Here is a 23,785-nt window from a genome sequence, read left to right as displayed (position 1 = left end):
GACGGATCGGGTCCAGGCCTTGAAATGGCAGGTACGGGCCTTGAAGGAGCAGGTTGACCATTCCTAGAACCCTGCATTTATCATGGCTAATCAACCTTGGACACTTTGCATCAATGTGGCATAGCAATCCACCTAACCTGCACATCTTTGGACTGTAGGAGGAAACCAGAGCACCCGGAGGAAACCCATACACAGACACAAGGAGATGGTGCAAACTCCACACAGACAATCACCTGAGGGTGGAATTGTTCCTGGTGTTCACAGTTTCTGGTGCTGTGAGGCAGCAATGCTAACCACTGAATCACCTGAAAATGCCCTTTCCTTTTTATTCATTAGCCCAATTGTATTTTACTTTTTACCTCTGGAGATTCCCATTTAACAATTCCCTTATCACTTCCATTATTTTCCTGGTGGGTTAATGTCCTCAAATAGGGCACAGATTCATGAGTTAATGGAGCTTTTGATAAAACAAGTCTGAAGAAGTGGTATTGTGTCGAAAATCGAGGTTGTTGGAAGAACATCTGTCTGGTGGGGTTTCCTGAAGGGGAGGAGGAAGGCCAGCTTGTCAGCTTCTTGGAGCAATAGCTTCCGCAGTTTTTGAAGCTGGAAGTTGAGGTAGGCTGGGTGCGGGTTGAGCGGGCCCACCGGGTCACAGAACGTAGGCCTGGAGCAGACCAGCGCCCCCGCCCAGTCCTTGTGTGCTCCAGCATTATAGAGATAAACAAATGATGCTGGAAGCCTCTAGAGTACTGGAGAAGGATCCACAGGCTCTGATATACAAAGGATCACAAATCATGCTTATCCAAGACTTTTCTCCAGTCGTGATTTGTAAGAGGTCTTTGATGAGGTAAAAAGGCGGTTGAAGGACTTGAATATCCAGTATTCCATTAGATATCCGGCAATATTACATTTCAGCCATGGAAGGTCCGTGTTCAGTTTTGACTCACTGAAAAAGGGAAAGGACTTCCTGGATGTTTTAAAATTGACTGGCTCGCTTGAATAGTATGGACAATAATGTTTATTTTGTTTTTCTCTGTAATTTGCCTGGTTTACCTGGTTGTCAGGGGGTTTATTTTAAATATATGTCAGGGTCATAATTATTTCATTTTTCTTCTTCTCTCTCCTCTCCCATCAACCTTTCTTCCTTTTCTTTCGTATCATTTCCTTTTGTTCTTCTTTTCTGGTATAGGGTGGTGGGGGATTCGTTTGGGGGAAGCGGGGAGAGGTTTTTTATTTCTGTTCTACCAGGAGTGCCTACGGTTATAGTACAGAGAGTTGAGTGCCCACTTTTAACGTTCTTGTTATAAGATGTGTGTATTTTTTCTCACTTTGTGTTGTCTGGGGCAGGGGAATGGCTTCAGCTAGAAGGAGCCATGGAGAGATTAATGGTGAGTATGAGCGCCCTCTGTGGGCAAGGGGGAAAGTCTCCTTTCATTTATGTTTTATGTTGGTGTGTTGTAGAAGTAGCTGTTAGAAGTTTTGATTTGGCAGATTTGCAAGTTATATTTTAAAATTTATATGAACTGTTTACAGTTTTCACTCTGTGCGCTATGAGTGGGCTTCTTCCTCCTCAGGGGAGGGAGGATCACGGACTGTTTTGGATGATCATGGCTAGCCATTCATTTAAATGGTGCATCTGGAATGTTAAGGAGAGTCATTTATTAATTTACAGTAAGAAGATACTGTCTAGCCTTAGAAAAGAGAGGGTCAATGTAGCCTTGCTGCAAGAAACACATTTAACCGATAAGGAGCATTTGAAGTTGCAGCAGGTAGGATTTGGACAGGTGCTTTTCTCATTCTTTAATTCAAAAAGTAGAGTTGTTATTCTCACCTGGAAGAATCTCCCATTTCAAATGTTAGACCAAAGTAAGGATGAATAGAAGCGATATATAATTCTTAAAGCTTTAATACATGGAGAGGAATATGGGGATTTGGAATGTATGGGATATTGTCCCCCACCCCCGGCACACTCCATTTCTCATTGATGCGCTTTCCAGCTTGATGGCCCTTGGGACGCGTTATACAATTATAGGGGGAGACTTTAATCATCTTATTGACCTCGAAGTGGACAGGATGCCTAAAGGTCATGCGGGTATGTTCCCAGAATCCAAGCAGTTGGTGGACCTGAACAGGGAGCTGGGGTTGGTGGACGTGTGGACCCCGAAGGTAGGGATTTCACCTTCTCCTCTAATCCACGTAAGTTCTAGACCAGAACTGACATTTTTTTTGTCCCATTGACTTTCTTGAATTCGGTGCTATCTTGCAGAATAGGGAATATAGCTGTTTCCGATCATTTGGCAGTGTGTATGGAGGTCAAGGCCCTGGACCTTCCGAGTGTAACTTCAGAGCAGCCATCTTTTTTGAATGCCCCCCTGACAATCCAGGAATTACAGGAGGTGATGAGGCTGCTCCAGTGGCAAAGCACCCACCCAAAGGGAATTTTATAAGGAGTTTATGGACGTGCTGGCTGGGCCACTCTTAGATATGTACAACTACTCATCCAGTCAGGACTGCCTCCCATCCTCTTTGAGAGAAGCAAATATCTCTCTTATTCTTAAGAAAGGAAAAGCCCCAGAGGATTGCATTTTGTACAGGCCCGAATCGTTACTGAACAAGGATTTTAAAATCCTGTCGAAAATGCTGGCGTTAAGGTTGGATAAGGTTTTGCCATTCATTGTAAAGGAGGACATGACAGGCTTTATCAAGAGTCATAGATCTCCCAATAATATTAGGAGAGTATTAAACATGGTCCAGGTATGCCAGCAAGGGTCAATTCCAGGCTTGGTAGTCTCCCTGGCTGCAGGGAAAGCAATTGACTGAGCGGAGTGGCCGTATCTCTTTTATGTACTGGAGTGGTTTGGTCTTGGAGGGGTTTTTGCCAAGTGGTTGGCAGCGTTTTATAGTGACCCGAAAGCCTTGGTTCTCACCAATGGTATAAGGTCAGATAATTTTAATATTGGCACAGGCAGCCAACAAGGGTGCCCTCTCATGCTGCTGTTACGCACATTGGTGATTGAGCCGCTGGCGGAGGCCATTCAGAGGGATCCCAATATAACTGCCCAGGAGGTAGGGTCAGGCAGGCATAGGATCACCCTCTATGCGGATGATGGTCTCCTCTTTTTAACTGATGTGATGACATCTGTTTAATAAAAGTAATTAATCTATTTGGTTTGTTCTGTCAGAGGCCATGCCTGTAGGGGGCCTTACTGGAATATCCAACCTATGGGATGGAACCTGTTTCCCTTTCAGGTGGTCACAGGGAGGTTTCCTGTATTTAGGCATTTTTATTACCCCAGCCATTGATCAATTATATAAAGCTAACTTTGTACAGTTGCTAGAGAAAAAAAAGGCAGGATCTTCCAATACCTCGGTTGGGCAGAATATCCCAGGTGAATGCTCCCTTTGATGCTGCCAAGACAAGCACTGCACAGGCTTTTCTGTCAGCTTGCATCTTTTATCTATCATCATAGGCAGCCTCTTATTAAGCTGGATAAATTGCAGCTTCCGCAGGGGATGGGAGGTTTGGAGTTCCCGGACTTTAAGAAATATCAGTTGAGTTCCTTGCCATTCTATGTAGCTGACTGGGCCTACCAGGACCCACGGACATTGAGGCCTCCCAGGCAAAATGCCTCCTCATCAATTTGTTGTTTATGGACAAGATGAGGACTGTTATGGACCATTGCAGAAACCCGACTGTCCTTAACACAGTTAAAACATGGAGAATGATGTGGCATGGTGAGGGCAACTTACAAAAAACTTCCCTGTTCACTCCCATAGTGGGAATGTTAGGATTCTGCCAGGGGTCTATGGACTATGGCTTTAAGTTCCAGGAGTCTAAAGGAGTCTGCTGTTTGGGAAATGTATTTAATGAGGAGGCTATGATGTTTTTTGAGCAGCTGAGTCAGAAATATGAGCTATTTAGGCAGGACCTCTTCCATCACTTTCAGATTAGGGACTTTATACACAAAAAAACTAGTCTCTACAAGTTGGATATGGAGAAGAGAGTGCTCCAATCTATGGGCGCTCTCTCGATCAATACCTCCTAACAAGTGATAAAGGGTAATGTTTCAAAGGACATTGAGCGACTAAGCAGAATCTGGACTCGGGAATTGGGGGTGGAAATCTTGTCAGAGGTGTGGGAGGATATTTGGGAGAACGTAACTAAGATTTTGATCTGTAACTAGATGCAGGCTAAGCAACTGAAGGTACTCCACAGGGCTCATCTGTCACCGAAGCTAGCAAAATTTAAGACAGGAGTGACTCTAATGTGCCTCAAATGTAAAACAGATGTTGGCATTCTTAATCATTGCTTGTGGTCATGCCAAAAGCTTTGTGGGCATTGGGATGCCAGTGTGAGTGTTTTGGAACTGATTTTGGGAACTGAGGTTAAGGTTGGATCCAGTGTCCCTCCTCTTGGGTATTCCAAATCTTCCCCTTTGGACGTGCATGGGAAGAAATTGTTTAATATTCTTTCACTGTGTGCAAGGAAGAACATTCTAATGAGCTGGGTATCAGAGAAACCCCTGGGACTTTCGGGCTGCTGTGGATTAGCTATGGACTTTCTTACAAGTATGGTACACCAGAAAATGAAATTGTTTTATAGAACATTGCAGTCGTGAGGGCAATGTCTGGCTGTCTATGGGTCCTCGGAGGGGGGGGAAAAGAATCCTGAACGGATACGGGTTTGCTTACTATTGCTTTGACTATTACACTACTATTACTAAGTGTAGTAATTTAACTGAATATAACTTAAGTTACCTTGGTATGACTTGGTTTAATTGTTTTTTTCCTTAGTTATTCATTGAATTGTAGTTTTTGTAGATTTTGTTTCTCACTGGTCAGTGGAATAGAGTAGTAGTTTATTTTCTGTTATTGTCATCATATTATAAAGTTGTTACAAAATTACAAAATAGTGTAAAAAAAATTAACGTCTTTGTTCTTAACAAAAATATTTACAAAAAAAAAGGGGAGATGACTGGTTTAACCCGAGGGTCACCACACTACAGGCAAGGGGAGGAGTTGAGAAGGATAGTCACTTGTGTATCAAGGATAAGAAGGACGTAGACCTTTAAGAAGGCAGTATGCCTTTAAGAAATCCCACTTTTATTTGGACAGGGAAGGTGATAGTGCAGTTCAATAACCACAGATACAAAGGCAAAAGGTTAATCAGACAATAAACAAACTCACCATTTCTGCTCATGTGCAGACATGACAGGAGCTCACTGAAACTGGGGTGAGCAGGGAGGTTATCAACTAGACAGGAGAAAATGCAGCAATCTCTGACAATGTGGTAAGTGAAGCAGATACAACATTAACTTGGCAAGGGGGTGTAAAACCATCCATCAATAGACCAGGTTTGAGCTGGAATGACTTGGAGGCTTAAAAATAAAATACTGCTTTTAACTTTCTTTAAAAAAAAACTTATTCAAGTGGAAAATGCCAGTTTTTTAGCAGAATGAATTGGAATTTCAGCTTGCTGTTCCTGGGTTTTGAGCCTAACTTGGGTGGCTGTGACAGGGAGGGGCTCCTTCTGCTCTAAGGGGACGATTGGAAATCTGTTTGGGATTGCTGAAAGCTACTTTCAGTTGAGCACCAGCCCACACAACTCAGCGTTAAAGTAACAATGCCACTTACTGGCACTGTCAGGATGAACCATACACTATCTTGTGGACGACAATGGGAGACGCACAGGGGAGTGAAATTAATTTTGCACAGACATAATGGGCTGAACATTTGAATAGCTTGATGTTATGATGGAGTCATAAAGCACAGAAAGATCTCTTTGGTTCAACCAGCCCATGTCGACCATCATCTCAAACGAATACCATTTGCCTACATTTGGCCCACATCCCTCCAAATCTTCCTTATTCATGTACTTATCCAATGTCTTTTGAACATTGTAACTGCATCAGTCTCCGTCACTTCCTCTGGAAGTTCATTCCACACACAAGCCACTGTATAAAAAAAAGTTCCTCATGTCTTTTTAAATCTTTCTCCTCTCACCTTAATAATATGCCCTCTAGTCTCGAAATCCCCCAATCCAGGGAAAACACACCTGCCATTCACCTTATCTATGCCCCTCATTATTTTATAAAACTCAGTAAGGTCACCAGTCAACTTTCTGTGCTCCAGTGAAAAGCGTTCCAGCCTATCTAACCTCTCATTATAACTCAAAGCCCTCCATTCCTGGAAATAACCTGGGAAATATCTTCTCAACCCTCTCCAGCTTAATAATATCCTTCCTTTAACAGGGCAACCAGAACTGGACACAGTACTCCAGAAGAGATCTCACTGTGTTATATGATTCAAGGCAGTAGTTGGTAATCCTCTGTGGGTGAGGAATAGCATTGAAGCAGATGGAGCTTTATAAAGTTAATTGTTGCCATGGAATATCAGATTGAAAAAATATTTAATTCCCTGCTATGGGCTATCTTCAAGCTAACGTGCAACAACAACTTACACTTCCGTAGTATCTCTAGCATAATAAAACATCCCAAGATACTTCACAGGCAGATCATCAGACAGAATGTGACACTATCACAAGCAAGGAGGCAGCAGGGTTGGTGAAGAAAATGTTGATTAAGGGGAAGATTGAAAGGAACATCTTAAAGGACGAGTAACAGATTTAATGATGAAATTCCAGATCTTAGGGCCCAAGCAGCTGAAGACTTGATGCCAATGGTGGCATGCAGAAAGTCAGGTGTGTTCACAAGAAGCTGGAATTGGATGAGCATGGAGTTCTTGGAGGCTACCTAGTTGGGCAGGAGTGAGAACAAAAATACATGAAAATAAAAGTTTTCCTAACTGCTGCTGCCCAGTCAATTCCACATTGTATATTTCAGTTAAAGTCATTGTTTTTTCCAGGTTAGTCCTATGGGTTTCACCCATGCTTCCGGCACTTCTTGGCTTTCCATTGAATGAGAGGTTTGGGGAATTGCAATCTCCCGGTTTTCCAAGTGCATATGGAGATAATATCTACCAGACCTGGAACATCTCTGTCCCCAGTGGATTTGTGATAAAACTGTATTTCTCACACTTCAACCTTGAACCATCTTATCGCTGTGAATATGACCACATTAAGGTATCACTACTTCCATTGAATAACTGAGTTTAGGAAAGTATTGGGTATAGATTGAACAACAGACCTGATATCCTGGAACAACATTGGTGTAAGAATTAATCTGGTCTTTATAGCAACATTTGGAATTCATTTTCACAGGATTCTCGCTGCAGGTGTTGCCAACAAAGTATCTATATTGTCAAAAACGTTCGTGATTTTACTAGAAACGTGGTGGAGCTTTTAAAATAGATTCATATCACTGTGCATGATAATGAAAAACGCGTTGATTGTTGTTGAATTTAGCATGTACAAAAATGTTTATTTTCATACGGTTGCAAATTTAATAAACTGAAACTGCAAAGAATCAGACAGTCACACAGCACAGAAACTGACCCTTCAGACCAACCAGCCCATGCCGACCATAATCCCAAATAAACTAATCCCAAATTAAACTAACCCCACATGCCTGCAGTTGGCCCATATCCTTCCAAACCTTTATTATTAATATACTTATCCAAATAACTTTTAAACTTTGTAACTGTACCCACATCCACCATTTCGTCTGGAAGTTCATTCCACACATGAACCACTCCGTGTAAAATAGTTGCCTCTCATGCCCTTTTTAAATCTTTATCCTCTCACCTTAAACATACCACCACCGCTATCCCCCCACCCCCACCATCTTGATATTCTCCACCCTGGGGAAAAGACACCTATCATTCACCTTATCTATATCCCTCACTTGGATGATACAAAATTCTGCTTGTATCAAAGTTAACCTCAAGCAGCAGAGTAAAAACTATAGAATCAGGTGATCACAGATAGCCTGGATTGACCAGTGCAGAATTTCAGGTAATCTGAATTTTGCCAGAAGGAATCATGGCAAAAAAGGATCACAATCTCCCTGGCCAATCAAAAGGAGCAGTAGGGCCTAAACATGCGCAGGCGAGGCAACTTGCAAAGTAGTGGGATTGACAAAACTTTTGAGAAAGTTAACTGCGTTCCAAATTGGAGAGAAGACAAGTGGAAAACCCATTGCATGAACCAGAAAGTGGACCTCATGGGAGAGTGTGAGGTTCCACCCTCAGGTTTGTCCACCATTATGAAAACCAAGGATGCATCTTGGAATGGTTCAACGATGACACACATGGTCTCCGATAAGAAGAGAGTGAGAATGGCTGCTTTGCCAGATATTGGAGAAGCTAAACTGACGCAATTCAAGGCAGCCATTAGAGAACTTTCCCATCTCAACCCAATCCTGCAGGAAAGGAAATCTCCATGGCAACCATACAGTTTACCTGCAGCAACAAATGGCTGAACCACTTCAAGACAAGGCACAACATTGTCTTTTGGTTGGTGAAAAGTGAGAGCACCGTTGCTATGACAGCAATGACTCTCAAAATAGGTTTATGCTTATCTTTAATGAATTTGGACAGAAAGACATTTTAATGTGGATGAAATTGGGTTGTATTTACTGTCTTTTGGCAGGCCACTGTTTGATGTTTAAGGGAGCACATATGATGGCAAAGACTGCATTATAGCTTTGTGACCACACGGATAGCACTGAAAAGCTGTGAGGCTTCGTGAAAGTGAAGACACTGCCCACACAGTACAAGACAAATTAAACACCTGGATGCTTTCCAGAAATTGAGACATGTGTGAGGAACAATGAATCAACAAAAGAAAAGGGAGATTTCCGTCAACTGCTCACGAACTCTGACATCACAGTTCCGAAGATCATCAAATGACAATCCTGCCTCCAAACATCATGGCCAGGCTCTAGCCCCATGTATCAGGATGATTAGGAATGTGAAAAGTCCATGACAATCTATTGGGTGCACTGATTGGAAGCAGGACAGCAATCTCACTGCTTTGCCAGCTACGTTCATGCTAGACAAGATCTGCAGGGTGACAAAAGAGGCCACAAGCACAAGGAGGCTCCAACCACACAGGGTTCAAGCAGCTTTCAGCTGCACAAGACAAAACAACGGGCAGGATGATGCCAACCAACCCAATACCAAGACACTTTCCCCTCACCCTCAGGAAACTGGAGTGGAGTCCAATCTTGACTGCAATAGGTTATTCCAAGAAATGCATGATGGCTGCAGTGGATTCTTCAGCAGATGGTTCTGAAGATTCAGATGAATGACTGCCTGCTTGCTCACCTATCTCCCTGGCCAATGCTCTGAAGAACATTAGATATTCCAGGATTCCATTACGCAGGATCAAAACACCAGTACTATGTTTGACTCCAATGATGATGTGACAAACTGCATTGTACTCGTCAGAAATCAACACATTATACAGAAACTACTTTGGAATTTTCCAATTTTAAATGCCAGTCTTTCTCAAGATTGGACATAACGTTCATCAGCATGAATAAATGAAAATAAAGATTAAAAAAAAAGGTTCTTTCTAATTCAATGTTTTAAGTATTAGAAACGTTTGTAAACCAATTGGATTGCCTAAAGTTACATTCATGTGGAAAATGGGCATGTCTTGGCTGGTTAAGCTGTGCTTAACCTGATTCGAAGACAGATCCTCTGGGATTTGACTCAGAGTTTACTGTAATTACCAGCAGCTGATGCAAACAGAGATGCAATGAGCTAACTGGTCATGTTGATGATTATTTCATGTGAAAGTCAAAGTGCTTAACATTACTCTAGAGTGATGGAAGGCTGGAGAACGAGCAGTCAGGAACTGCTAATTCCACAAAGTGAGTTCAGAATGAAAGCTGACATCCCATTATGCTGATTGGGATAGAGTTGTGAACTGAGAGAATAATGTATCTTTCAATTTCAGTGTAAAAAAACTGAATGAACAATAGCACAAGGATCATAAAAAAGAAAAAAAAAAGCTGGAAAAATGGTTTAAAATTGTCAGAAATTAATAAGCATGTCGCTTGCATAAAATTCCCTAGTGTGTAAAATGTTAATCATTAAAGTCCTAGAGGTATACTGTATGTACATGCTGTTTTTAATACAATCGATTTTAATTCTTAGAGCAACATAGAAAAGTAGGCATAAAATAGCAGATACAAAAAAAAGGAGCTAATTTAAAAGAAATCCCAAAATATTTTATAATTATGGTCAGATCCTGACAGATGGAAAACAGTTGGCCAAGCTGTGTGGCGAGACTAGCACAGATACAGAAGAGGTTCCCGGTGACAAACGATTCTACTCCACAGGGAACAACATGACAGTGATATTCAGAACTGATTACTCAAACGAGAAGAATTACACCGGATTTGCTGCACATTATGCAGCCGTAGGTAAGAAGTTATTTTAGACGTAATCTGTATGCAAGAGAGCTGTGAAGGGCTAGGATGGAACAAATGGCAAGCGATTCCTATCTTAACCTTGCCTGGCCCTGCAGGTTACCTTATACCCAAATGCATTCACTATAAGGTCCTTGACTTCCTAACAGGACAACGCATGAACCTTCCACTGCATGGAGACTATTGATTTCTTTGTCCTCAGTGTTACCACCAGTGACCATTCATTCAGCTATTGCTCAGTCTTCTGGAACTCCTCCTCAAAATCCTTCCACATCTGTTTTCCAGAGCTTCTGTAAAATCCTGTTTTTTTCCCCCACAAAGCTTTAGACATCTAACATTGTCATTATTTTCATTTTCTCTCCTCTTTGTTGTTTCATCTTTCTATAACATGCTGTAAGATGTTGCTACAAATCCCATCCATTTATTACCCTTGTGCTCAGTCCATAATAGATCAAATTGTAGTTGGCTGGGTCGGCATTTGTTGCCAAGAGGATAGTCAAGAGTCAACCACATTGCTGGTGCCCCATTTCGGTCAGATCAGATAAAGAGGATAGTTTCTTATTTAAAGGGCATTAGTGAACCACACTTGGTTTCTACAGCAATCAATTTTACAGTCATCATTTGACTGTCAATTCCTGAAGTTGAGCAATAATACCCCATCACCTTCCCCACTTATTTAAGTTTGAGTGAACAGTATCCTGCACAATGTTTATACTGAGATATATAGATGTGAATGTGCTCAGTACAGGAGAGCACGGGGTAGTCAAATGAGCATTAAAACAGCACAGGAGCAGTGAAGGGGCTTAAATTGGCAGTAGGAGCGATATAGCTGAATGTAGTCAATGTACAAGTGGAAGCCTCCCAATGAGGCCATAAAGTGAGAGCATAAAGTTTGGGTGGCATGGTGGCTCAGTGGTTAGCACTACCGCCTCACAGCAGCAAGGACCAGTGTTCTGTTCCAGCCTCGGGTAACTGTGTGGAGTTTGCACATTCTCCCTGTGCCTGCTTGGGTTTCCTCCCACAGTGCAAGGTTCATGTGGGTTTGTGCACTAAATTACCTCTTAGGTTCAGGGATTTGTAGGTTAGATGCATCAGTCAGGGGTAAAAGTAGAGTAATAGCAGAATGGGTCTTGGAGGGTCGGTGTGGACGAGTTGGGTCAAAGGGCCTGTTTCCACACCATAGGCATTCTATATTTTACAAAAAATGCTGAAGATTTTCATTCTTTGTGTTCAATTCCCTACTTGGTTCACCTTCTCCCTAGTTTTGTAAACTCCCCTCATATTGCAAGATGTCTGTGATCCTCCATTCTAAGTTTCTTTGGCATTCCCAATTTCTATCGTCCCACAATAGGTGGCTGTGCCTGTGGCTTTCTAGTCTGGAAGTTCTGGAATATTCTCCATACACCTTTTTGCTTTACTATTTCCCACTCCTATTTTGGGATCCACCATCTTTTTGGTCAAGCATTTAGTCTTCTTTCAATTCCTCAGGGTTTAATATGCTGTCAGTTTGATGATAATTTTGTCAAGAGAGTTTGATGTTTTACTAAGTTAAAAGAGTTTTATAAACAAAAAAGGCTTGTTGGTGACCTCATGAAGATCTATATTGAATTGCAAGTTGTTGAAGTATTTCTTTACACAGACCATGATAGTTGTGAAGGCAAATTGATAATAGGACAGTGGACTCATTTACAACTCTGAAAACGATGCTGTAAGATGCTGTAAACGGGAAGGTGATAGGATTCATAAAAGCAAAAGAAAGAGGAAACCATTGAGCTCTCGAAAGTGTTCCACCTTTGATTTAGGTTAGGACTGATTTTCTATCTCATCTTGCCTTGTTAGACATTGACGAGTGTGATCAGACAGCTTTTGAAGAACCATCCTGTGACCATTACTGCCATAACTATCTGGGAGGGTACTACTGCTCCTGTAAGCCAGGTTACTTCCTAGACTCAGATAACAAGATCTGCAGAGGTAAGAAAATCGAAATGAATTGTGGGGCTCAGAGTTGAACCTCGACCCACAGCTTCTCATTTCTGTTAATGGTCTACTTGAAAACACAGCACCATGAAGCAACTGGACACAGAACTGTATCTACAGTTCCCCACAAAATAGGCTTTTCATTTCAAGTAGTGAATGGGTATTTATCAATGGGGAGAAAAAGAAAAAAAATGCACAGGGTATTTTGATACGGGCCTTTCACTTGTTTAATGAAAACTGAATACTGATCTCAGGGATAGTTCTTTGCCTTCTTTCATCAGAGAAGAGCTCCCAGCAAAAGTATAGCTCATGGGACAGTAAGCTGTAGGTGTCTGCAGGCTCTATTATGAGTATGGCTACTCTTTCTGATATATCCCAATTAGTCAAGTGATCAATAATACTTTACAAAGTCTCACAGCTGGAATTTTTAACCAGTTAAATTGGTATTTGAAACAGAATCTTCAATAAAAACATAAATTAGTCATTAGTTTACGGTAAGTGAAGCAAAGTCTTGATCAGGAATGAGATTTTAAAATTGCTTAGAATTCCCTCATCTATAAGGTTTATACAGGCATCATAGCTTCTACTATGTGGTGTAGTGGTAGTGTTCTTACTTCTGGGCCAGAAAGTCTGTGGCTCAGATTTGTCATGGACCTGCCTGAAAAAGGTAATTAAAAATAAGCTTCTACTGAAACTTAACATGCACTGCTATTATATTGACAACAACCTGTTAAATGTCAAGTTCAACAAACTGAAACTCTGATCTTAAATCAAAGTGTGATATAATTTATGTTCCAAGAAAAAATTCAACCACATACAGCGTTGGGTTGCATTACCAAAGAGTCATAGAGCTATAAAGCATGGAAACAAACACTTCAGTCTATAACTTATCCATGGTGAGCACATCCTAAAAAAATTAATTTAGTCCCATTTGCCAGCATTTGACCCAAATCCCTCTAAATCCTTCCTATTCATATATCCATCCAGATACCTTTCAAACATTCTAATTGTATCAGTCTCCACCACTTCCTTTGGCAGCTCATTCCACACATGCACCACCCTCAATGAAAATGTTACATCTTAGGTCTCTTTTAACTCTTTCCCTTCTCACCTTAAAGCTATGCTGTCTAGTTCTCACCACCCCAGAGAAACAATCTTCTCTACTTAACCTATCCATACTCTCATGATTTTATAAACCTCTAAAATGTCAGCCTATTGACATTCTCGTTAATATAGCCCCAAGCCTATTCAGCCTAGCCCTATAGCTCAAACTTTCCAACATCCTTGTAAGTCTTATCTGAACAACATCCTTCCTATAGTAGGGAGAGCAGAACTTAACACAGTATTCCAATAATAGCCTAATCAATGTCCTGTACTGAATGCACTGACTAATAAAGGTAAGCATATAAAACTCCTCCTTCACTACCCTGTCTACTTGTGATTCTACTTTCACGGTACTGTGAGCCTGCACTCCAAGGTCTCTTTGTTCGGGACCTTACCATTAACTGAATAATTCCTGTCCTGATTTGCCTTTCCAAGAAAGGCAGGTTGCTGTTGTATCATGTGAAATGAGACTAACTTATTACTGGCAGTGCAAGTAAATTAACAGTCATAACAAACGTAAGCTCAATTGCTACAATATAACTACACCATAGACCTTTACTTCACTTCCAAAGCAGAGATATAATCATCAGAAATAATCAGGCAAGTGAAAAATCTAAATTTCCTAAAAAAGCAAAATGGATTGACAAGATTAAAAAGGTCAAAATTGAACTAAACAGAAGAAATGAACCAAGAGGATAAAATGTCACCAAAATAGGAAAATTGTAAAACATTTAGAAGCCAATATTTTATAAATTCATGGGGCATTTAGTTTTAGCATTGCAATTACAATAATCAACACATCTCGTGTTGGAAGATCATATTGGCAATTTTTCAGTATTATAAAATAAATGAGCTGAAAATGTGCCAGTCCTCGGGAGACAATCACTTCCCTGATCCACTAGTACTAGTAGAGTTTATAGCCAGTTCGTGTGTCAGATACTGGTGTAGACTGACAGTTCCTTTTTCCATTAAAACGCCACCTTTTGCTTCTTTTCCAGTCATCCGCAAAGTGTAACCACGAAATTGCAATCCAAACGCCAGCCTTGGTACATCAGGAAATGGCAATGAAATGCTTGAGAGATGCCTGACAATTATTCATAATCTACTGAGCTGCATTAAACTAACCAAATATCTTCTGTTGCTTTTACTGACATTTTATTGAGAACATAAGGCACCAAGTAAAAACTGAAGCAGGAGTGATCACTTTTCTAGTTTTCAAATGTAAGATTAACTTTCGGGGAATGTTTGCTTGAGATTGGTAGGTTAATCATTAAGTCCTGTTTTGCTAATGAGTAGCATATCTCATTGGTGATGCCTGCTATCATTAGGCACAGCTGAAAACTGAGCAGAGGTTATAGAACCGTGTCTCCTATTTACCTTTGTAATTATTGTGTATGATTTAATAAGCTTTTGGTTGCAAGGATCGACTTCAGTCAACTCTGAGCAGCAATATAACATTGCAGTAGTAAAACTGAAGGAACGTTTTTGGGAACGGTGCCTGTGAAATTTAGCACTCATCTACCACTGACCATCAGTAGCAGTGGTGCGTACCATCTACAATATGCACTGAAGAAATTCACCAAATTCTTTAGACAGCATCTTCCAAACCCACAACCATTTCCATTTTGAAGATCAAGGACAGCAGTTCATGATAACATCAGCACTTGCAAGTTGCCCTCTTGACTTGAAGACATATTGCTGTTCCTTCAAGGTCACTGGGTCAAAATTCTGCTGCTCCTTCCCTAATGCCATTGTGGGCTTGCCAAAAACAAAGAGTAGTGGTTGAAGAAAGCAGCTCACTCCACCTTCTCAAAGACAACCTCTCTTCCCCCCACCCCCCAGAGTAGTGAAGAGTGGGAGTGTGTAGGGGAAGAAAGAGGAGACAGAATCTGATTGAGGCATACAAAGTGGAGGGACATTGATTGGATCAATAGGCAGACATTTATCCCCTTATTAGAGGGGTCAGTAACCAGGAAGCACAGACTTAAAAGGCAAGGAGCAGACAGTTGAGAGTCAATGAGAAAAAAAAACATTTTTTCACACACCAAGCACATAGGGTGTCTGGAATTCATTGCCAAAGAGGCCAGCATATTCTATTATAATAAAGGATATTGTCTTATTCTAGTAGACAGGAAGCTTCAAAGACATTTAAGAAATTTTAGATTGGTGCTTGAAACACTATAACATACAAGATCAGGAATTGCTGGCAATTTCTATTTTTATTTTAAAATCTTAGTATCTGCAGTTCTTTTTCTTATGACAACATACAAGGCTATGGGCCAAATACTGAAAATAGAATTACAATAAATAGATGAGTAAAAAGTGAGGTCTGCAGATGCTGGAGATCAGAGCTGAAAATGTGTTGCTGGTTAAAGCGCAGCAGGTCAGGCAGCATCCAAGGAAGAGGAAATTCGACGTTTCGGGCAAAAGCCCTTCATCAGGAATGAGGAAAGTGTGTCCAGCAGGCTAAGATAAAAGGTAGGGAGGAGGGACTTGGGGGAGGGGCAATGGAGATGAGATAGGTGGAAGGAGGTCAAGGTGAGGGTGATAGGCCAGAGTGGGATGGGGGCGGAGAGGTCAGGAAGAAAATTGCAGGTTAGGAGGGTGGTGCTGAGTTCGAGGGAATCGACTGAGACAAGATGGGGGGGGGGGGGGGGGGGAAAGGGGAAATGAGGAAACTGAAGAAATCTGAGTTCATCCCTTGTGGTTGGAGGGTTCCCAGGTGGAAGATGAGGCGCTCTTCCTCCAACCGTCGTGTTATGTTCTGGCGATGGTGGAGTGGGAGGGAGAGTTAAAGTGTTGAGCCACGGGGTGGTTGGGTTGGTTGGTCCGGGCATCCCAGAGGTTAGATGCTTGATGACTGGCAGAATGAGGGGCTGACGAGCCTATTTGTATAATATTTCTGACAACCCCCACTCTGAATGTCAATCATGAATAAAGGCAAAATATTATGAAAATACTCAGCAAGTCAGGCAACATTTGTAAAAATGGAAACCTATTAGGTCTATAACTTTTCATCAGTAGACAAAGATTAGAAATGTAATAGGTATTAAGCAAAGAGAGAGGCTTGAAAAGGGGGAACAGAGGAACAAAAGGAAGACCTCCAATAGGATGGAAAGCAAGGATGATGAATTAACAAATGATGCAAGCCAAGAGGAGGTGGCAATGTGACAAGAAACAAATTTTGTGTTTAAAGGAGTGTAAGTGGGTATAGCAGAATTATGGCCACCAGTTGTTCAAAACAGTGTGTAAGAAAATAAGAACTAGGAGCAGGCCGTCCAGGCCTTCGAGCCTGCTTCGCCACGCAATTTTGTGGACTGAGCTCCACTTACCCTTAATTGCTTTATTTTTCTAAGTATTATCTTAGCTTTAAAAGGTGATTACTGAAGTAGCATCAACTACTTCCCTGGGCAACGAATTCCATACATTAACAACCCTCTGTATGAAGAAGTTCCTTCTCAGTTCAGTTCTAAACTTGTTTCCTCTAATCTTGAGGCCATGCCCTCTTGTCCAAGTCTTTCTTACCAGTGGAAACATCATACTTCTATTTTATCGATTCCCTTCATAATTTTATGTTTCTATTAGAACCACCCCGCCCCATTCTTCTGAATATCAATGAATATAATTCCAACCTACTCAGCCTCTCTTCATAAGTCAACCCCAACGCCAGAATCAACCTAGTGAACCAATGTTCCTCTGCACACTTTGTTCTCCACTCAGCATCAACAAATTTTGACACCGTACATGTGGTCCACAACTCTAAATCTGTATAATTTGTAAATAATTGCAGTCCAACACCTATCCCTGAGGCACACCACTAGTCACTGATTGCCAGCCAGAATAACACTCATTTATCTTCACTCTTTGCTTCCTGTCAAACAACCCTCTATCCATGCTAATACTCTACCCCTAATATCATGCATCCTCATCTTATGCAGCAGCCTCATGTGTGGCACCTTGTCAAAGACCTTTTGAAAATCTAGGTACATCCCATTGACTGGATCGCCGTTTTACTCCTTGCTTGAAATGTCTCCATAGAATTCCAGGAGATTCATGAAACATGACCTGCCCTTGTTCCCTCATTAGTTCCATTACATGTGGTTCACAAAAACTATTATGGATACTCTCAATTGACCCCTCAAGGCTAATCCGACTTGAGTTGGCCCCACCAATCTGTATGCAGATTAAAATCTCCTCATAATAGCTGTACCATTTTTGCAGGCATTAGTTATTCCTTATATTGCCTGTCTGAATGTGATATTATTTGATAGGTTTAGTCTATAGGCTATCAATGACATTTTCTTCCTGGAATTCTTAATTCCCTTCCAAATAGACTCGACTGATGCTTCGTAGAACCTATATCATCTCTCAGCACCACTCTGATGTTGTCCTCGAATATCAGAGCTACACCACCTCTTGCATTCCTGTCTCATTGAGTAGTCTGGTATCCCTGGATATTTAATTTCCAATCATGACCATTCCACAACAATGTCTCCTTGATGGCTATCAAATCATATTTGTTCACGATGATTTGTGCTGAAAATGTGTTGCTGGAAAATCACAGCAGGTCAGGCAGCATCTAAGGTGCAGGAGAATTGACGTAATGGACACGAGCCCTTCTTCACGATTTGTGCCATTAACTCAACAACCTTGTTATGAAAACGACGGGCATTCAGGTAAAGTGCCTTTATGCTAGCTTTCTTACCATTTTGATTGACATCTCTAATACCTCCCAAGTTATCCTTCAGTTTTGCTTCTTTCATAGTCTGTCTTGAACTTGCTCTCCTGCATACATACTAACCTGCTGCTTAACTTTTTGTGTATCACCATACTTCCTGTTGTTTTCCCTTTTCAACTCTTGTTTGAAGTCTTAGTGTAAAAAATGAGGTCTGCAGATGCTGGAGATCACAGCTGCAAATGTGTTGCTGGTCAAAGCACAGCAGGCCAGGCAGCATCTCAGGAATAGAGAATTCGACGTTTCGAGCATAAGCCCTTCATCAGGAATAAGAGAGAGAGAGCCAAGCCGGCTGAGATAAAAGGTAGGGAGGAGGGACTAGGGGGAGGGGCGATGGAGGTGGGATAGGTGGAAGGAGGTCAAGGTGAGGGTGATAGGCCGGAGTGGGGTGGGGGCGGAGAGGTCAGGAAGAGGATTGCAGGTTAGGAGGGCGGTGCTGAGTTGAGGGAACCGACTGAGACAAGGTGGGGGGAGGGGAAATGAGGAAGCTGGAGAAATCTGAAGTCTTAGTGATGACCTTCTTTCTAGAACACAGGCTCCAGAACAGTTCAGGTGGAGATCATCCCATCGGTACAGATCTCTTCTCCTCCATCACCCTCCCCAGCTCCAAAACCGATGCCAATGTCCCATGCAATGGAACCCCTCTTTCCCACCATTCCCTTAGTCAAGTTTTTTTTTGGTTCCCTAGGCCAACTTGCATTGGGCTCAGGCAGTAATCTGGAGATTATGACCCTTGAGGACTTGTTCATTAATTTCATTTCTAGCGCTTGATAATCCTCAAACAGGTCCTCCATTCTACCCTTGCCTATGTTGTTAGCCCCATTGTGGTGTTGTAGTATTTGCAAGGCATATCCAGACTTACAGCTGGAAATCAAGCACAAAAAAAGCCCCAGCATAACACTCCCACCCTCCCAGTGTGACTGCACATTCCTCCAACATATTGCATCTCAGCAAGTCTTACAGAGTTGAATCGGGAAGGAAAAAGATCTTTGGAGAGTGATTAATTGAATGTGAAGGCTCGTGACTAAAGTGAAGGAGGTTCTCAAGACAGGTTAATTGATGAAAGCAGAAATGTAGAAATAGAATGGTGCAGTCAAGTGTCCTGTTGTCACAATGGTGGAAAATTCTCAGCTGAAGAAAAAGACATAATGGAAGCACTGGCATGGAAGATGACATTATTATTTAAACAATTAGAATGGGGAAAAAAAAACAAAGCGTTAGATTCCTGACAGGAAGTAGGAGAGGACAAAAAGTACAGAGTAGCCAAATACTCAATTTGTTGCAGATATTGGTTGTTTCCACCAGAAATTGAAACACAAGTTAAACCATGAAATGAAGATTGTGGATGTTTGGAAATAAAGGTAATGAAATTTTACCCGCTAAGTGCAGAGCTCACTTAAAAGGTTAAAAATGGTGGATGCACACAGGATTTTCCCTTAACATTGGGAGAAATGGGATTGAAAGGGAAGGTGCCACAACTGTAGCATTGGATTGGAAATAGCAATAGATCAGTTGAATATTGATTTTGCTTGGACAGATGTTAATAAGCAGCAGACTATATGATGCTTCTAGGATAGAAACAAAGGAATGATGGCAGTAATGTAGCAAGTGGACAGGCTGTCACTTCAGTCAACCTCCATGGAGGGAATCGTTGGTTGAAGAAAAAGGACGTATTGCAGCACTAGCAGGAAGCTGGCAGAACCAATGCTGTGGAGATAGAGAAACTAGAATTTTGAGGAAATTAATTGAGATAACTGCAAGAGTTGTTGGGCTTACAATGGAGATAATCATAAGGAAGAAACAGTTATGTACCATGTAAAAGATGAATCTGAATACTGAAAGCAGTTATTTTCTATCTTGAGGGATGACAGCATTAAACTGGTGTTAACAAGAGTTATTGTACTAAATGAAGAACAAAGGACTGAAATGGGGTATCTTGAATAGGGTGTCAACAAATAATATTCCATATGGACAAAAAAGGTACATATTCCAAGACCAATTTATCTTTCAAGACTGCCATTTTTCATTTGGAGAAACCAAGTGGAATTAAAGAAAACATTGTTCGACATAATTCTGGCCAGATTTGACCTGAGGACGAAGTGAAGTACCCAACATTAACCCCCAGAACAATGCAAGTGTAGGAAGACTGGACCTCCATGCTGAAAACAATGCTAAATGCAAAAAAAAAGAAACCGGGAAACTTCTTGAAGGTTGCTGGATTAGTTGCAGAAAGGTTGAACGAAATAGGTGTTATGATCTCAGCTGTTATTGCTGGACAAGTCAAATACCAGGCTGAAATTTGGCTTGACAGATCATGTCATCATTTAATAAAATGTATTTCACCGAAACAAGCAAACCATCTTGCAGATTTGGTTTCAACAATAAATTGTTTATTATGTAAAGATAAAATAGAATAAAACTATCTACACATAACAATTTGAAAGGGTTCAAAACAGTAAAAAAAATACAATCCTTCTCACCAACATGCTTTGTATACAAATACCAGAAAGGGCTCCCTTCTCATGCGTCCCAAACTGTTCTTTGAATTTCCAGTCTCGAGTCTTTAGGAGTCTCTACATCAATTAGTCACAACTGAAATTTTATCAACTTTCCAACCAATTTTTCTGCACTGGAACTGTCAAATTAAAATCCTTACAGCAAGGTAGTCAGTTTCCTTATCATTCTCAACTATCTTATTTTTTCATGAAAAACTATTTCACGTATCCATCTTCCAGTAAGATCTCAACTGAAAAACAAAAGCCTTCAAAGCGATGCATTCAAACCCCTCATGAAATAGTTCCTCATCCTTAAACAAACAAAACTAATTCTCAATATTTACTTTGTAAACTCCCTGAATTCAAACAAACTATCACCCAAAGCACTGCCACGCTTTGAAAACATGATAATTGAATTCTTAGTATTTCTGAAACTATTAAACATTTACGGAGGGGAAACTCACAAGCCACCACAAAATCCAAATTATAATCATTTTTAATAGAACAGCTATCAAACACCTTATATCCATAGGACAAGAAAAAATGCTGTGTTAAACTTCAAGGATAAGAAGCAAGCCATTTTAAAAAAACCCAGCCATTAAGTTCATGCCTGCCATTCTAGTAACCAGTAAAGTTGACTGTCATGTCTTGCCCATGTGCATGTGTGCATCTGTGAAAGAGTACGCTTCTCCAGTCAGACTCCTGCTTACAATTTCCCACTAGTTTTACATTGCAATCAAAACACAATAATCAGTATACATTCCAGGAATTATTTTCATTGTCCTTCACCTTGTTACCATGTGGCTATATTTCATTAACTTAAGCCACAGATTACCAAAGTTCACATCATATTATAATTTCCTCCTCCACTTGCTTATTGCAGACAGCCTACCAATTAGAACTAAATACTGGTGCTCAGCTCAAAACCACATCTGTCCCAGTATCTTTCCCAAAACGTCCTGTACACAATTCTTAAATAACAGCCAATGTTGCCACCTCAATTCCAAGCAATGACTTGTTCTGACAGCTTACTAATTTTACTACACTCCCCACTTTGTTTTTGCTCAGCTCGATTCTATTTTTAAGCTATTCGCCCGAAGTCCTTGGTACTGTACTTCTTTGAAGTTTACATCTTAGTATCACAGAAGAGGATGGTAAGTACACTATTAACCAACTTAAGCCTGTTAAATACAATGTTCCTGTTAATATCTACGCCCTTTGCTGGAAATGAAACATTTCCTCCCGAAGGGAATCCAATTTTGGATAATATTAAATTGTTTATTGCACTGTAGAGTTGTGGGAGAAGTGATAGAATATTGTTTACTCTGATCTCCTCAGACTGTCAAGGCTAGTGACATAGAAGCAGCCTTACATTAAGAACAGACAAAATATCTACTGAAGTTATATGCATGCTGCAACCAGTATGAAGTTCACTGTAACTGAATGAACTTCAAACCTGTGTTAAGGCTTCCTGTTTGTAAGTGTGCATGAACTGCCTGATTTCCTAAAGTTTTCTATTACTTTGCCAACATGATCCATAATAGTAATATAGATTAACTCATATGTCAGCAGATACAGTTGGGTTAAATTTAAAAGTACATTTAAAGCTCAAATATCCAACACTAGTATCAAATTGCAGCAATCTTCAATGTATTTTTGTCCCAAAGAGTGATCGTATTCAAAGCTAGTCAAAGATTAGAAAATGAGATTGAACAACAGGAAACAACTCTACATAATACTGGTTTCATCAGTTGAACCATCTTTGTTTGGCATCAGTTGAAGATTTGTTTGATTGAACTATTGTTACTAACTATGGATAACAAAAATGCAAGAGGAAGCTTTATATGCAAGTTCCACCATTTCACTTGCCTACTGTTAAATCTCACTGAATGGCAATGAATGTGAATGGACAAAATTTTGTTTATGTTCTTACTATGAAATAGTTTAGAGACAATCCGCAACAAAAAGCACAAGAATTTATTAATTTCATGCTCTCAAATAAGTACTGCATTTAATTCTAATGAAGCACTTTTTTTGTACTTCCAAGAAGTGTTTGAAGCATATTCTAACACGTTTACTAGTTTACATAAGAGCAAGTGCCACTCCCAGGCAAATTTAGTGACAGGGTAATAGCAAATAGTGAATTCTCTTATTGATCAATACATGGGATTTCACCTTTTAACTTTATTCTTACACAAAACAGTTCCAAAGTTGGAGTTGAGACAATTTCAAAACATTATAAACTATGAGCTTGCTAGTGGTCGGAATAAAAATGGACATTGTTCACTTTCTTCCAACTAAAAAACTCATAGGGCATTTTCTTTGAGGAGTTGCCAAATGTCAATTAATTTTACACTGAAATAAATTAACAAAGCACAATTCTCTGTTTGGATCAGAATGTACAGGATAAAATCCCATCTGTCCAGGAGGTGCATGCCCAGACTGGGCATGAAAACCTTTACGTAACATTTTTGGCCTCACTGGAAGTGTCCAATTCAGGACAACAAACTTCGTAGCATTCATGAAGACATCAGCGAAATTAGTTTTCAGGCAAGCAGAAATTTTGTGGAGATGTTCAAAATCAACATGAACAATAAGTAAACAAACAGCTCCACTGACAGGTAATCAACGTGATTAGTTTCTTTTGTCACAGGCTACCAGAGGAAAGAAAACTTCTAATTGCATTAGTAACTGGCATCTGGAAGTAACTGTTCAGGACAGTAGGGTCACAGTGAAGATTGCAGAATGAGACTTAATGAGTTCTTGCAGACAGCCAAAATGGATATGAGACTGAATAACCCTTTTACGAGAAAAGCATAGGTTTGAACCAGATTGCAGGTCAAACTCTCAAATATACAGAAGGAAAACTGTACCATTAAATTTCAATATTGCCAAGAATTAAAATGTGAGCATAAAATTGGTGGGATTCAATGAATTTAAAGAATTCTGCTTCAGACCATAATCTTTTCTTTATATAAGCAGTAATGTGCCCACGTTTTCAGACATAAATATTATACAGTGACTATTTCGAGAAGAACAAGTGGTTATTGGCTGAATTATCCCCTTAGTTGGTGAGCTGACATTTTCAATGAATAAAGATAGGCACTTGAACGAGTTATGGTGATAGCTAAATCTGG

General features: G+C 40.5%; 1 protein-coding gene across 1 annotated transcript; it reads left to right on the top strand.

Annotated features, from left to right (window-relative positions):
• The first annotated feature begins 6,886 nt into the window (after positions 1 to 6,886).
• On the top strand, positions 6,887 to 14,433 carry LOC132833554 (mannan-binding lectin serine protease 1-like). Its single transcript, XM_060851916.1, has 4 exons — positions 6,887 to 7,081; positions 10,154 to 10,331; positions 12,177 to 12,308; positions 14,417 to 14,433. The coding sequence occupies exons 1-4, from the start codon at positions 6,887 to 6,889 to the stop codon at positions 14,431 to 14,433; spliced, it is 522 nt and encodes a 173-aa protein (XP_060707899.1).
• Positions 14,434 to 23,785: the final 9,352 nt, after the last annotated feature.

The sequence above is a fragment of the Hemiscyllium ocellatum genome, chromosome 37 (genome assembly GCF_020745735.1).
Source record: "Hemiscyllium ocellatum isolate sHemOce1 chromosome 37, sHemOce1.pat.X.cur, whole genome shotgun sequence".
Classification (NCBI taxonomy): domain Eukaryota; kingdom Metazoa; phylum Chordata; class Chondrichthyes; order Orectolobiformes; family Hemiscylliidae; genus Hemiscyllium; species Hemiscyllium ocellatum.
Note: the sequence above shows the minus strand (reverse complement) of the source record. Positions and strands in the feature narration are given on the sequence as shown.

Coding starts and splice junctions, on each gene's coding strand:
- LOC132833554 (XM_060851916.1), top strand. CDS start 6,887: ATGCTTCCGGCACTTCTTGGCTTTCCATTGAATGAGAGGTTTGGGGAA. Junction 7,082..10,153: donor GTGAATATGACCACATTAAG/GTATCACTACTT, acceptor AATTATGGTCAG/ATCCTGACAGATGGAAAACA. Junction 10,332..12,176: donor TGCACATTATGCAGCCGTAG/GTAAGAAGTTAT, acceptor TTGCCTTGTTAG/ACATTGACGAGTGTGATCAG.